This window comes from Eurytemora carolleeae, unplaced genomic scaffold (genome assembly GCF_000591075.1).
Source record: "Eurytemora carolleeae unplaced genomic scaffold, Eaff_2.0 scaffold290, whole genome shotgun sequence".
Lineage (NCBI taxonomy): Eukaryota > Metazoa > Arthropoda > Copepoda > Calanoida > Temoridae > Eurytemora > Eurytemora carolleeae.
Window position 1 is genome coordinate 231,164 of NW_019396180.1, and position 13,583 is coordinate 244,746.

General features: G+C 34.9%; 1 protein-coding gene and 1 long non-coding RNA gene across 2 annotated transcripts; one reads left to right on the forward strand and one right to left on the reverse strand.

Annotated features, from left to right (window-relative positions):
- Positions 1–16: 16 nt before the first annotated feature.
- On the forward strand, positions 17–950 carry LOC111697397 (cone cGMP-specific 3',5'-cyclic phosphodiesterase subunit alpha'). The gene is made up of 3 exons (XM_023467408.1): positions 17–141; positions 216–304; positions 641–950. Exons 1-3 carry the CDS (start codon positions 88–90, stop codon positions 924–926), a joined length of 429 nt encoding a protein of 142 aa, XP_023323176.1. The 5' UTR covers positions 17–87; the 3' UTR covers positions 927–950.
- Positions 951–10,088: 9,138 nt separating this feature from the next.
- Positions 10,089–12,910, reverse strand: LOC111697376 (uncharacterized). Its single transcript, XR_002764274.1, has 3 exons — positions 12,860–12,910; positions 12,620–12,722; positions 10,089–12,552 (listed from the first exon to the last, which is right to left on the reverse strand). It is a non-coding gene; the product is annotated as an uncharacterized LOC111697376 (long non-coding RNA).
- Positions 12,911–13,583: the final 673 nt, after the last annotated feature.

The window sequence follows — 13,583 nt, forward strand, 5'->3', positions numbered from 1 at the left end:
ATATATACAGTTATAACATATATATCTGCTCCTAAAGGAGTGAACTGGGAGGATGGAAAGGTGACCTCTATTATAAGATCAGCTCTGATGACTGCTGCAGATCTGGGAGCTTCAACTAAACCCTGGGAGATGCAGAAGGAGGTATTTATATCCCAGTTTTCTATCTGGACTCCCTTTGTTAATCTGAGATTTTTGAATTAAGTATAATTGTTTAGGTAGCTGGATTGATAGCTGAAGAGTTCTGGCAGCAAGGAGACTTGGAGAGAGTTAGATTAAACAAACCGTCCCAACCCTTGATGGATAGGAGAGTTGCAAACCAGGATTTGTTAACAGACAGAGAAAAAGTTATTCTTAAAATAATTCAAAAATTAATTTTGTCTTTCTTTTAATATACAAGCTCTACTTTTTATTATTAACAAAGAACTAATTACTCGCCTCAACTTTAATTTCCTTTCATCTCTACAGCCTAATGTCCCAGAATACTGCTAGATCAAATAGCCAACGTTTGAAATATCACAGATTTAAACTATTAGAATGCAAAGATATTGAGATTAAAGAGTTTGAGTTTGTAGCAAGTAATTAACTACATTTTTCTTCTTTTCAACCCGGATAAAAGTTTATAGTTTGCAACCGTATTTAGAGATTTGAGGGATTCCTTCCCCCAGCTCCAGGTTGGGTTCTGTCAGGATGTGTGTCTACCCGTCTACAAGTCACTGACCAACCTCTGCCCCGCCCTACATCCACTGCAGGACGGAGTAGAGGACAACAGGGACAGATGGTTGGAGATCGCCAGGAACCAGGACAGGGATGAGGAGGAGGGCGATGAGGAGGACGAGGAGGAGGAAGAAAGAGAAATTGAAGAGAGAAGTTCGGACGAGGAGAAGACGATCGGAACAGATAATCAGAAAGTTACGCGGAATCTTTAGCATTAGGTCACGGAACCTTCTTAGATCCGGTCACATTTTTATAAGATACAGTCACTGGATCTAGGGTGTTCCAAAGTACGATCACGGAGCCTAGAATATTCTATGATCCGGTCACGGGTGTTCCAAGATATGGGTACTGGATCTATGGTGTTCCGAGATAAGGTTACTAGATCTATGGTGTTCCAAGATATGGTTACTGAATCTATGGTGTTCCAAGATAAGGTTACTTGATCTATGGTGTTCCAAGATAAGGTTAATGGATCTATAGCATTCCAAGATATGGTTACTGGATCTGGGGTGTTTCAAGATATGGTCACGAGATCTATGGTGTTCCAAGATACGGTTACTGGATCTAGGGTGTTCCAAGATTCGGTTACGGGATCCAGGGTGTTCCAAGATACGGTTACTGGATCTATGGTGTTCCAAGATACGGTTACTGGATCTAGGGTGTTCCAAGATATTGTCACGAGATCTAGGGTTTTCCAAGATACGGTTACTGGATCTTGGGTGTTCCAAGATATGGTCACGAGATCTAGGGTGTTCCAAGATACGGTTACTGGATCTGGGGTGTTCCAAGATATTGTCACGAGATCTAGGGTGTTCCAAGATACGGTTACTGGATCTAGGGTGTACCAAGATACGGTTACTGGATCTATGGTGTTCCAAGATATGGTCACGAGATATATGGTGTTCCAAGATATGGTCACGAGATCTATGGTGTTCCAAGAAATGGTTACTGGATCTGGGGTGGTCCAAGATATGGTCACGAGATCTAGAATGTTCGTAGATTGGGTAAGAGAATCTTTTTAGATCCGGTCATGGTAATTAGATCCGGTCAAGATACGGTCACCATGGATCAAGACTCGGTCATGGAATGGATAATGGTCCAAGATTCCAATTCTTCATAATACTCCGCAATATACTCTCAAGCCAACTAAAAGTGATAAAATCAAGAATTTTACATATTTCCATTTTTGGTAATTTTTACTTTTTTTACTTTTTGAGTTAAATTTATTATATTTTTTTTTTGAAAAAAAATGATTTATATTATTTATCCAATGTTTTTTGTAGCATATTCGCGGGCGAATATAAAAATCTTCTGTATTTTGTTATTCATTTTATTTTTTTATTCCATTTCATAAATATTGTGATATATATAATCTATTGTTACATTTCTTTCTTTCTTTTTATACATATTACAAATATATATATTAGATATACTTTTATAATCATAAACAATAAATAAAAATAAATTTGAAAACAAGAATTTTTTAATTCAAATCTTGTCTCAACAAAAATTCAAAAATTCTGGTCAAGCATGATAAAAGAACCTGTCAAATCATTCGTTGGGATGTTTAGAAAGATGAAAATTTCCCTGTATGATAATTGAAGGACTGCAATGAATCATCAGCTGTTTAGTTTTAAACCATCAACGGAACCTCTTTCATACTGTTATACACAAATGAAAATAATGCAAAACTAGAGTAAAGTGAAACCCAGAAAAGCTTCTATATTATAAGTTCTAAATATTTTTGTTCAAAATAAAAATTCTGTTTGGTTTGGCAACTTTTTTCTGCAGAATCTTTCCTATTTTCTGAAAGGTTTCACATCGATATGTATAAGGATATCTACTCGATATAAAGCAATATTTATTAATACTTATTTTAACTCAAACTCTTAACTAAATGAATATAGAAAAAATATGCCGGTTTAAGAAAGTTTTAGATAGATATTTGCAATCATCCAGAACAAAAAGTTTTATCAAAATTAAAATTTTTTAGGTTTATTGGACGTTTTCAAAAAACTGCAAAAAAAATCATTTCTGACGCCCCTAGGCTTAGTACGTCAATATAATTCACCAAAACCATACTGCAGTCCTTCAATTATCATACAGAGAAATTTTTATCTTTCTAAACATCCCAACGAATGATTTGACAGGTTCTTTCTTTAGCCTTTGAATTGAGAATATATTTCCTTCTTTTAGTTTTTAGACATTAAATGTTAATTTATAATAATTACTTTCCATGATTAATCAGTGGAAAGAAGGATATATCAACGCAAACCATCTTAGTTTTCGACAACACCATTTTAAGGAAATTGGTCAAATTCTTTTTTGATTCAATCTAAACATTATTTTAAATTTCATATAATTCCATTTCTGATCCTAACCAAATGGAATCGGGATAAAACCCTGAAATCGGGGTAAAATCGGTTGAAAGTAAATTTAGGGGCAGGAAAATACACTTTCTGTGTCATTGTGAACTTTGGTAAGTTTTTTGTGAGCGTGTATACTACACTTCAGAAATGTGTACTGTACATAGATAAATAAACATAGATAGCTTATGTACGCAAAATCACCAAGAATTGTACAGTCCGCGAACTCATATTTCTAGGGGTCAAAGTGTACTTCAATGATAAGCGGGGTGGTTTGGTGTTTTAATGGATTTCATAATTATTAAACCACTCAGGAGTGAATTTTATTTTGAGAATATCAAATTATTTCACTGAGCAATATATCATATTGACGAGAACTGAAGAAGGACATGAGAACATAATAAGGACTAATCTAACTTAAATTTCTCTCTACAGAACTCATGTACACAATACTCAATGACATAAGAACAGCCAATGTTCAAAACCGACCTAGTTAATCTATATAATAGGAATATCTTTAAAACATCTCTGTACATTTTTATCTTTCAAGATGAAAAATGTCGTCTTATGCGCAATCTATCTTTATCTATGGTACTGCATTTGGGGATATTACTTTTAGGATCTCAATCTGCATAAAACATTTTATGAATATGTTCTGATAAATGTAATGTAGGAAAGAATTCATAAATGGTTTCATTATGAGAAGCCTGGAAGATTACAGTTTAAATTAAGGTACAGTGGTAGGCAATTATATCAATACAATAAAGACGACTTTCTTACTTAAGTTTTGATTGTTAATTGTTAATAAGCTTTTTTCGAATTACAAGTTTAAAAGTAATCAAAGAGAAGCTTTTTTAATTGACAGCTTCACATGACTTCTGTCTATGTGTATCCATGCTGTTCAACAGCTTGATATAAATCAAAATTTAAATCGAAAGTAGTCTTCATTGTAATGATATAATCGCCTACCAGAGTATGATAATATATAAAGGGTTACCCGTAAAAAAGATGATACACAATGACGTCATAAACATCAGATAAAATGCATTTTATATACTCAAAATTGACGTCGAAAAGAATATAAAGCTACAGCATTTTAGAAATAATGAATTGAGCCGTTGCCACAAACTCAAATTTTCTAATCCTGATATATTTGCAAACTGATGATGTAAACCTTTGATATTTCAAACTTAGATTATTCGATTTAACAGAATTCATTGATTGAAATATATCATGCAGCTGACATTAGTTGCAAAGATAAATGATATTCAAAAATCAGAGTTTGGGGCAAAAACTCAATTCCTTCCTGAAATTTAGAGGGTTGGCTAACTGCTTAAAAGTAAAAAAAAATCAAATACTTTTGTAAGTATTATTGAAATTGAAATAGAACTAAACAATAAATATTTTTTGCTACCGAAAATATTTATTTAGAAAAATGGTTAAAACTTTATAAATGCGTTTTTATTTTGCGACATTTTTTTATTCAGGGTGTCATTTTATTATTCATCTACAGGGTGTCCTTTTATTATTCATCTACAGGGTGTCCTTTTATTATTCATCTACAGGGTGTCCTTTTATTATTCATCTACAGGCTGTCCTTTTATTATTCATCTACAGGGTGTCCTTTCATCTTGCCAATTTTCAAATTATTGTAACTTTGATATTGTTTAGAATTTTTTCCAATCTGTAAAAAATGTGAACGTTTTGTTTTATAGAAGGAAAATTCACAATTCTAATACCAAAATATGCGCAAATTCAATTATTTCATTTGAGCCATATTCCTATATGCTGTTTTCTAAAGAAGCCAGAACCATTGTTCTGACAAAGGATTACCTTCTCTGGGATTACATTGTTAACTTTACCAGCACAAACATGAACACTGTTCCTGTTGTGAAAGCCTTCAAGTGAGTGATTGATGAGAAGTTTGCCAATGGAATCTCACGAGATACTCTGTTAAGGGTTGCTGATAACTTTTGTACCAGAGCCAAACTATGCATGCAAGAGGAAGACGTGGCAATTTTGAATATCTGCTAAAGAAAAAGAAGTAAACCAATTGATATAACAAAATGTTCATATTTGTAGATTAAAATGTCACTGAATAAATGTAACCAGAAGGTTTCAAAATTTGCACAATAAAAAGGACACCCTGTAAGAATAATTAAAGTACGAATATTATTCCCACTAAGGAATGGGGCGCACTACATTTACTGCATTTACCACGAACGGAGAAAAAATTGAGCCAGGTAATTTTTCAAGTAAAAAAAAATATATAAATTGTCGAAAGTTTGGAGCATTTTTTAAACATCTTAATAGCATTCTTATGCATGCTGTCAGATATTTTTTAAGTACTACAGTTGTCGTCGTAGATATCAATAGAATAAAGACGACTTTCGAGTTCAATTTAGATTTTTACCAAGCTATTAAACAGATTTGTAATTTGGAAACACATAAACATAGAAACATAAACATAGAAACATAAACAAGCTGTCAATTAACAACAGCTTTTTTATTTTACTTTTAAACTTGCAAATTGAAAAATGCCTAAATCACAAGTTAAATAAAAGAGTTGACTTAAAGGGAGTGTTCGCGAAAAATGAAAGGGGGTGTAGGCTTACTACGAAAAATAAGCTCTTTTGATCGCTTTTAATCTTACTTCTATATGTTGAGTCTATAAGGAAAAAATTGTTAAAAAATTACTGCTGACAATTTTCATAAAGGTTAAAATGATTTTGTATTAAATTGTTTAAATATAGAAACAAAAGCTAAGAATAAAGATAGATAATCATAAATTTTATGTTTTTAATGGAATCGAAAAAATGACTTCAGAAGTTCAGTATCACAAAACCTTTCTCTTCATTCCCTCAATTTCTCACTCCTCTCTTACTTCCCCCTCACTATACCTTTCATTCTCCTCTAACACCAGCTTATCATCCTCTACCTCAAATCTCCCCTCTCCTCCTCCCCCTTCACACTCTAAACTCTGGTAAAAAGTTGTATTCTCCTTTAATTTATGTTAAACCAGTTTAAACAGTTTAAACCAGTTTGTCTGTTTTCATTAAAACTGGGTTTTGAGGATTCCCAGGAGGGAGCCAGCAACTAAACAATAAACTATCCCTCAGGAAGAATTTTTTGCTACAAGTTGAAAAAAATGTTTTCCAAGACTTAAATGAAGGAAGCTGAAGTACCCAGTGGTTGCCCATGCCCCATAGACTTCAATTTGTAAGGTTTTCTGTGCTTTACATTTGTTCTCTCTTAGCGAAAGACGACCTTTTGTGTCTAAATGGTTAGTCCGGTGTATAAGGAAAAAAATTCATACCGAGGGATTGTCTAAATTCCACTCTAATAAATATTCTCTATATCTATTTTATCCTAAATTATAATGGGGGNTGAACGGAACTACTTAAAAGTTACATTATTTTTAGCGTAGTTTTTCGAGATAGTGTTCATGTCTGACAATTTTCTCCATGTTTCTTCAATATAAATCGGCAAGCCACTGCATACAGCTAGAAACTTGAAAAAATCGTCAATTCGTCAAATAGTCAAAAATAGTAAATTCAGAAATAGCTTTATGGATACATATTGTAATTTGTAAATCCGACTTGTAAATCTACAAATGGAAGGGCATACGAAATAACGACAACAGTCCCTTCAAACAGGAAAATCGCAGGGTGTCCCGATAAACATGGGAATTAAGTGACGTCTTTTAAATCGTCTTCGATCATTGTTCGGAAGACGTATACAGCCTCGTTTTTATACTTTCATTGCCATGCATTATAAATATCATAAATCAAAGACGACTTTCAAATCGTGTCTCAATTCCCATGTTTATTGGGACACCCTGTAGTAAAGTGTTCAATAAACGAAAGAAAATAAAAATAAAATATGAAACTTCATTTTGTAAAATAGAGGAATTAACTAAAAGAAAAAGTGAAAAATATAATAATCAATAAAAAGGCAATAAGCAATAAGAGCACTCAGAAATAAACATAAAGAAGAAACGAAGACCTGAAAATTGAGAAAATGTATGAAGATAAAATAAAATTGTGTGATTTGATTTTGCAAGATAAATCCAAGAATCGATGTACTATATCTTCTGTATTCCCTGTATATCCTGTATCCCCTGTATCTCCTGTAACCCCTGTATATCCTGTATCCCCTGTATCTCCTGCAGTATCCTCTGTATATCCTTTATCCCCTGTATCTCCTGTAACCCCTATATATCCTGTATCCCCTGTATCTCCTGCAGTATCCTCTGTATATCCTTTATCCCCTGTATATCCTGTATCCCCTGTATATCCTGTATCCCCTGTACATCCTTTATCCCCTGTATATCCTGTATCCCCTGTATATCCTTTATCCCCCGTATATTCTGTATCCCCTGTATATCCTTTATCCCCTGTATATCCTGTATCTCCTGTATATCCTGTATCCCCTCTATAACCTGTAACCCCTGTATATCCTATATCCCCTGTATATCCCTTATCCCATGTATATCCTGTATCCGCTGTATATCCTGTATCCCCTGTATATCCTGTATCTCCTGTATATCCTTTATCCCCTGTATCTCCTGTAACCCCTGTATCTCCTGTATATCCTTTATCCCCTGTGTCTCCTGTAACCCCTGTTTCTCCTGTATTCCCTGTATATCCTGTATCCCCTGTATATCCTGTAACCCCTGTATATCCTATATCCCCTGTATATCCTTTATCCCTTGTATATCCTGTATCCGCTGTATATCCTGTATCCCCTGTATCTCCTGTATCTCCTGCATCCTCTGTATATCCTGTATCCCCTGTATCCCCTGTATATCCTTTATCCCCTGTATCTCCTGTAATCCCAGTTTCTCCTGTATTCCCTGTATATCCTGTATCCCCTGTATATCCTGTATCCCCTGTATCTCCTGTATATCCTGTATCCCCTGTATAACCTGTAACCCCTGTATATCCTATATCCCCTGTATATCCTTTATCCCATGTATATCCTGTATCCGCTGTATATCCTGTATCCCCTGTATCTCCTGTATCCCCTGTATACCCTGTATCCCCTGTATCTCCTGTATCCCCTGTATATCCTGTATCCGCTGTATATCCTGTATCCCCTGTATCTCCTGTATCTCCTGCATCCTCTGTATGTCCTCTATCCCCTGTATCCCCTGTATATCCTTTATCCCCTGTATCTCCTGTAACCCCAGTTTCTCCTGTATTCCCTGTATATCCTGTATCCCCTGTATATCCTGTATCCCCTGTATCTCCTGTATCCCCTGTATATCCTGTATCCCCTGTATTTCCTGTATATCCTGTATCCCCTGTATATCCTGTAACCCCTGTATATCCTATATCCCCTGTATATCCTTTATTCCCTGTATATCCTGTATCCCCTGTATCTCCTGTATCTCCTGCAGTATCCTCTGTATATCCTGTATCCCCTGTATATTCTTTATACCCTGTAGCTCCTGTAACCCCTGTTTCTCCTGTATTCCCTGTATATCCTGTATCTCCTGCAGTATCCTCTGTATATCCTGTATCCTCTGTATATCCTGTATCCCCTGTTTATCTTGTATCCCCTGTATATCCTATATCCCCTGTATATCCTGTATCCCCTGTATATCCTTTATCCCCTGTATCTCCTGTATCTCCTGCAGTATCCTCTGTATATCCTGTATCTCCTGTATATCCTGTATCCTCTGTATATCCTGTATCCCCTGTATATCCTGTATCTCCTGCAGTATCCCCTGTATCTCCTGTATATCCTTTATCCCCTGTGTCTCCTGTAACCCCTGTTTCTCCTGTATTCCCTGTATATCCTGTATCCCCTGTATATCCTGTATCCCCTGTATCTCCTGTATTCCCTTTATATCCTGTATCCCCTGTATCTCCTATATCTCCTGCAGTATCCTCTGTATATCCTGTATCCCCTGTATATCCTGTATCCCCTGTATATCCTGTATCCCCTGTATATTCTGTATCCCTTGTATATCCTGTATCCCCTGTATATCCTGTATCTCCTGTATATCCTTTATCCCCTGTATCTCCTGTAACCCCTGTATCTCCTGTAACCCCTGTATCTCCTGTATTTCCTGTATATCCTGTATCCCCTGTATCTCCTGTATCCCCTGTATATCCTGTATCCCCTGTATCTCCTGTATCCCCAGTATCTCCTGTATCCCCTGTATACCCTGTATCCCCTGTATCTCCTGTATCCCCTGTACATCCTGTATCCCCTGTATATCCTTTATCCCCTGTATCTCCTGTATCTCCTGCAGTATCCTCTGTATATCCTGTATCCCCTATATATCCTGTATCCCTTGTATATCCTGTATCCCCTGTATATCCTGCATCCCCTGTACATCCTTTATCCCCTGTATCTCCTGTAACCCCTGTATCTCCTGTATATCCTTTATCCCCTGTGTCTCCTGTAACCCCTGTTTCTCCTGTATTCCCTGTATATCCTGTATCCCCTGTATATCCTGTGTCCCCTGTATCTCCTGTATCCCCTGTATATCCTGTATCCCCTGTATCTCCTATATCTTCTGCAGTAGCCTCTGTATATCCTGTATCCCCTGTATATCCTGTATCCCCTGTATATCCTGTATATCCTGTATCCCCTTTATATCCTGTATCCCCTGTATATCCTTTATCCCCTGTATGTCCTGTAACCCCTGTATCTCCTGTAACCCCTGTATCTCCTGTAATTCCTGTATATCCTGTTTCCCCTGTATCCCCTGTATTTCCTTTATCCCCTGTATACCCTGTATCCCCTGTATCTCCTATATCTCCTGCAGTATCCTCTGTATATCCTGTATCCCCTGTATAACCTGTATCCCCTGTATCTCCTGTATCCCCTGTATATTCTTTATCCCCTGTTTCTCCTGTATCCCCTGTATTCCCTGTATCTCCTGCAGTATCCTCTGTATATCCTGTATCCCCTGTATATCCTGTATTCCCTGTGTATCCTGTATCCCCAGTATATCCTATATCCCCTGTATCTCTAGTATTAGACGGATAATGATAATTGTCAAATTCATATATTTCACGTAAAAGATACATATGATTTCAAATTATATTGATATGGTGATAAACAATTATATCAGAACAGTGGAAGCTGTACTAGAAACAGTGCAGTGTGTTTAACCATTGAATAGAAAATAAAAATGTCCTGAATTAAAACATTTCATCCAAGCAGCATAATACAATATTATATCAAATATTCAAAACAGGGAACTCTGGGGTTGCTAAAATAAAATGTAAATAAAAAGTATTCAAATAATAAGTTAAAAAAAGGGAATTCTAACCTCCCTCTCTTACTCCAGATTATTCTTTCATCCGGATATTTGCTCCAGGGGGACCTGGAGTCAGAGAGACAGTAGTAGGATGGTTAGATCAAACTATTTATATACAAATCAAGGTTTTTAACATTTAAATTAATCCAAGCGGTTTTGAAACAGTAATAAATTTTTAAGATAAATTTTTTTTAATCACACCAAAATTGAATTATCAATGATTGCATAGAAAATGGAAGACTTGTTTTCACTTATTTCAATATCCAATAGTGGACTTGGATATTCTTTATATCGATATCCTTCAGAGGACATGGATATTTTCCATATCCATATCCTACAGTGGAATTGGATATTATCCATATCCTTCAGAGGACTTTGATATTCTTCATATCCATATCAAATAGTGGACTTTGATATTCTTAATATCCATATCCTACAGTGGAATTGGATATTCTTGAGATCCATATCCTACAGAGGACTTGGATACTATCCATATTCGTCAGAGGACTTGGATATTATCCATATCCTACATAGGGCTTGGATATTATCCATATCCTACAGAGGACATGGTTATACTTTATATCCAATATCCTACACAGGATATTCAACCGTTCATTATATACTACATATATGGTACATCAGTGTACTACATGTGCATGGTCCAATTAACTAAAGGTGCAATGTGCAATATTTTGGAATAAATATGCATTTAATACACACCACAAGATCTACAGATTCTAGCTTAAACAAGACTGTACAATACAATGGTAGCAAGTACAGTGCACATTGTTGTACTTTGTACTACATTGTAATACATACGATACATTATCTAAATGTGACAAGTTCAATTTAGAAATGGATTTCAAGGTTAACCAATAAGCATAGGACTACTTAGGCAAGATATGGTAAGTTAATACCTTCTATAGAATAGTCCTAATTTTATTGACTGACCCTGTCTCGTGAACTAGAACCTTTTTACAGCGAGTAAATTGTTATTCTTAATTGTGCATAGCACAGAGTAAAGGGTACAAGCATATAATGATTAGTAAGCTGGAAAATTAACAAAAAACTTTTCTAAAAAAATTTAAGAAATAAACTATTAAACTATATTAAGGAAGCTTGTAGTTTAGTGAACGAGTAAATTAGTTAGATGTTTTAACAAGAAACCTCAGGTAAATTATTAAACAGCCGATTTACTGCTAGTTTGCTAATTACGTCAATACTAAAGCTTGTAACCTAATTTACAAGTAAAGGTGTAAAAACGTGTAAACAAGTTTACTTGCATGTAAGTCAGTTGAGAAGCTAGTTGACACTCAAATCACTTAAAATACAGAACTAGCAACTAGCAAACAAGTAAAAAGTTCAAGCATAATTTAGGAAGTAAGTAAACTGCAATTCTAATTAACTAGAAAACTAAAAAAGTAACTAAGAGAAGAATACAATAGTAAACTAACTAGTATAAAAAGTAAATCTAGTAAAACAAACAGCTATTAAATAAGTTTACTAACTAACTAGTTCACTAAAAGTACTTACTAAAAACAAGTTTACTATTAAACAATTTCACTATTTCCCAAGCATACTTATTCACAAAGCTTGACAATCATTTTATATAATTGATTAGAAAGTGGCCTAGTAGTAGTAGTAGTAGTAGTTATTGTTCAAGAAACAGTATAAAAAATCTCGAAATCCATTTGACTGGATGAGTTTTTGAAACCTGTTGAACTCACGGTGCTATAAAATAACCTGTTGAGTTCCTATTGTTTTGAGGGTTCGAAGGGTCGGATTTAGATAATCACTGATATATAGTTTCACGACTCACCCTTGAAATTTACACCCTGTAATAACAGGGATTGAGCAAGGGAAACCCAATCCTGAGAATTAAATCCTGGGCAAATATCCGTGCAGGGATATTCAGAATCCTTACTCCGAAGGTTTAGGGAGGGAGGAAGGGGGTTAGATTGGATTACATCTGTTAATAATATCTACTCTGATATTGTTAACTCTAAGATCTGAATTGTGGACTGTAGATCTTCATTTCAGGAGTATAAAGAGGAATGTGTAGAGTGTGTAGAGTGTAGAGTGAGCAGTGGGTTTCACAATAACTCTCTCTCCGGTAGTATACATGGTAGAAGTATCCAGGAATCCAGGTATACATGTACACAGGTACAGGTACAATCGGAGAGAAGTCACAAACTAAAAAAAAATTAAGAAATTTAATTTTTCAACAATTAACCAAAAGATTGAATTGAAAGAAAATCACCTTAATTTTGAATAATTGGTACATTTAAGTATCACTGTACATAGAGTACATAGACCTGTGTACACAGTATACAAACAGGCACAAGTAGTAGAAAACTAACAGCCTAAAATAAAAGAATAGATATTCTAGCACCAAGAAGAAAATAGTGCAAAGGATTCATGTAAGTACACAGGTTTAGGTTTAGTATAGAGTAGAGTAGGATCAGTGTTGTGAGAAGGAAGGATGAAGAGCATATATTACCTATTAATAATGATGTCAGTGGTTTAGTATAGAGTAGAGTAGGATCANTGTAACAGTATCTAAATGATGACAAAGTTCAGTAAACATGAAACATGAAACAGTATCTAAATTATGACAAATTCCAGTAAACATGAAACAGTATCTAAATGATGACAGAGTCCATGAGTAAACATGAAACAGTATCTAAATTATGACAAAGTCCAGTAAACATGAAACAGTATCTAAATGATGACAAAGTCCATGAGTAAACATGAAACAGTATCTAAATGATGACAAAGTCCAGTAAACATGAAACAGTATCTAAATGATGACAAAGTCCTGTAAACATGAAATAGTATCTAAATGATGACAAAGTCCAGTAAATATGAAGCAGTATCTAAATGATGACAAAGTCCAGTAAATATGAAGCAGTATCTAAATGATGAAAAAGTCCCGTAAACATGAAACAGTATCTAAATGATGACAAAGTCCTGTAAACATAAAACTGTATCTAAATGATGACAAAGTCCCGTAAACATGAAACAGTATCTAAATGATGACAAAGTCCTGTAAACATAAAACTGTATCTAAATGATGACAAAGTCCTGTAAACATGAAACAGTATCTAAATGATGACAAAGTCCAGTAAACATGAAATAGTATCTAAATGATGACAAAGTCCAGTAAACATGAAACAGTATCTAAATGATGACAAAGTCCTGTAAACATGAAACAGTATCTAAAT

Bases quoted from the DNA above. Each gene is read 5' to 3' on its own strand.
- LOC111697397 (XM_023467408.1), top strand. From the start codon at position 88: ATGACTGCTGCAGATCTGGGAGCTTCAACTAAACCCTGGGAGATGCAG. The intron at 142-215 runs GTATTTATATCC...ATAATTGTTTAG, and splicing joins CCTGGGAGATGCAGAAGGAG to GTAGCTGGATTGATAGCTGA. The intron at 305-640 runs GAGAGTTGCAAA...AACCGTATTTAG, and splicing joins TCCCAACCCTTGATGGATAG to AGATTTGAGGGATTCCTTCC.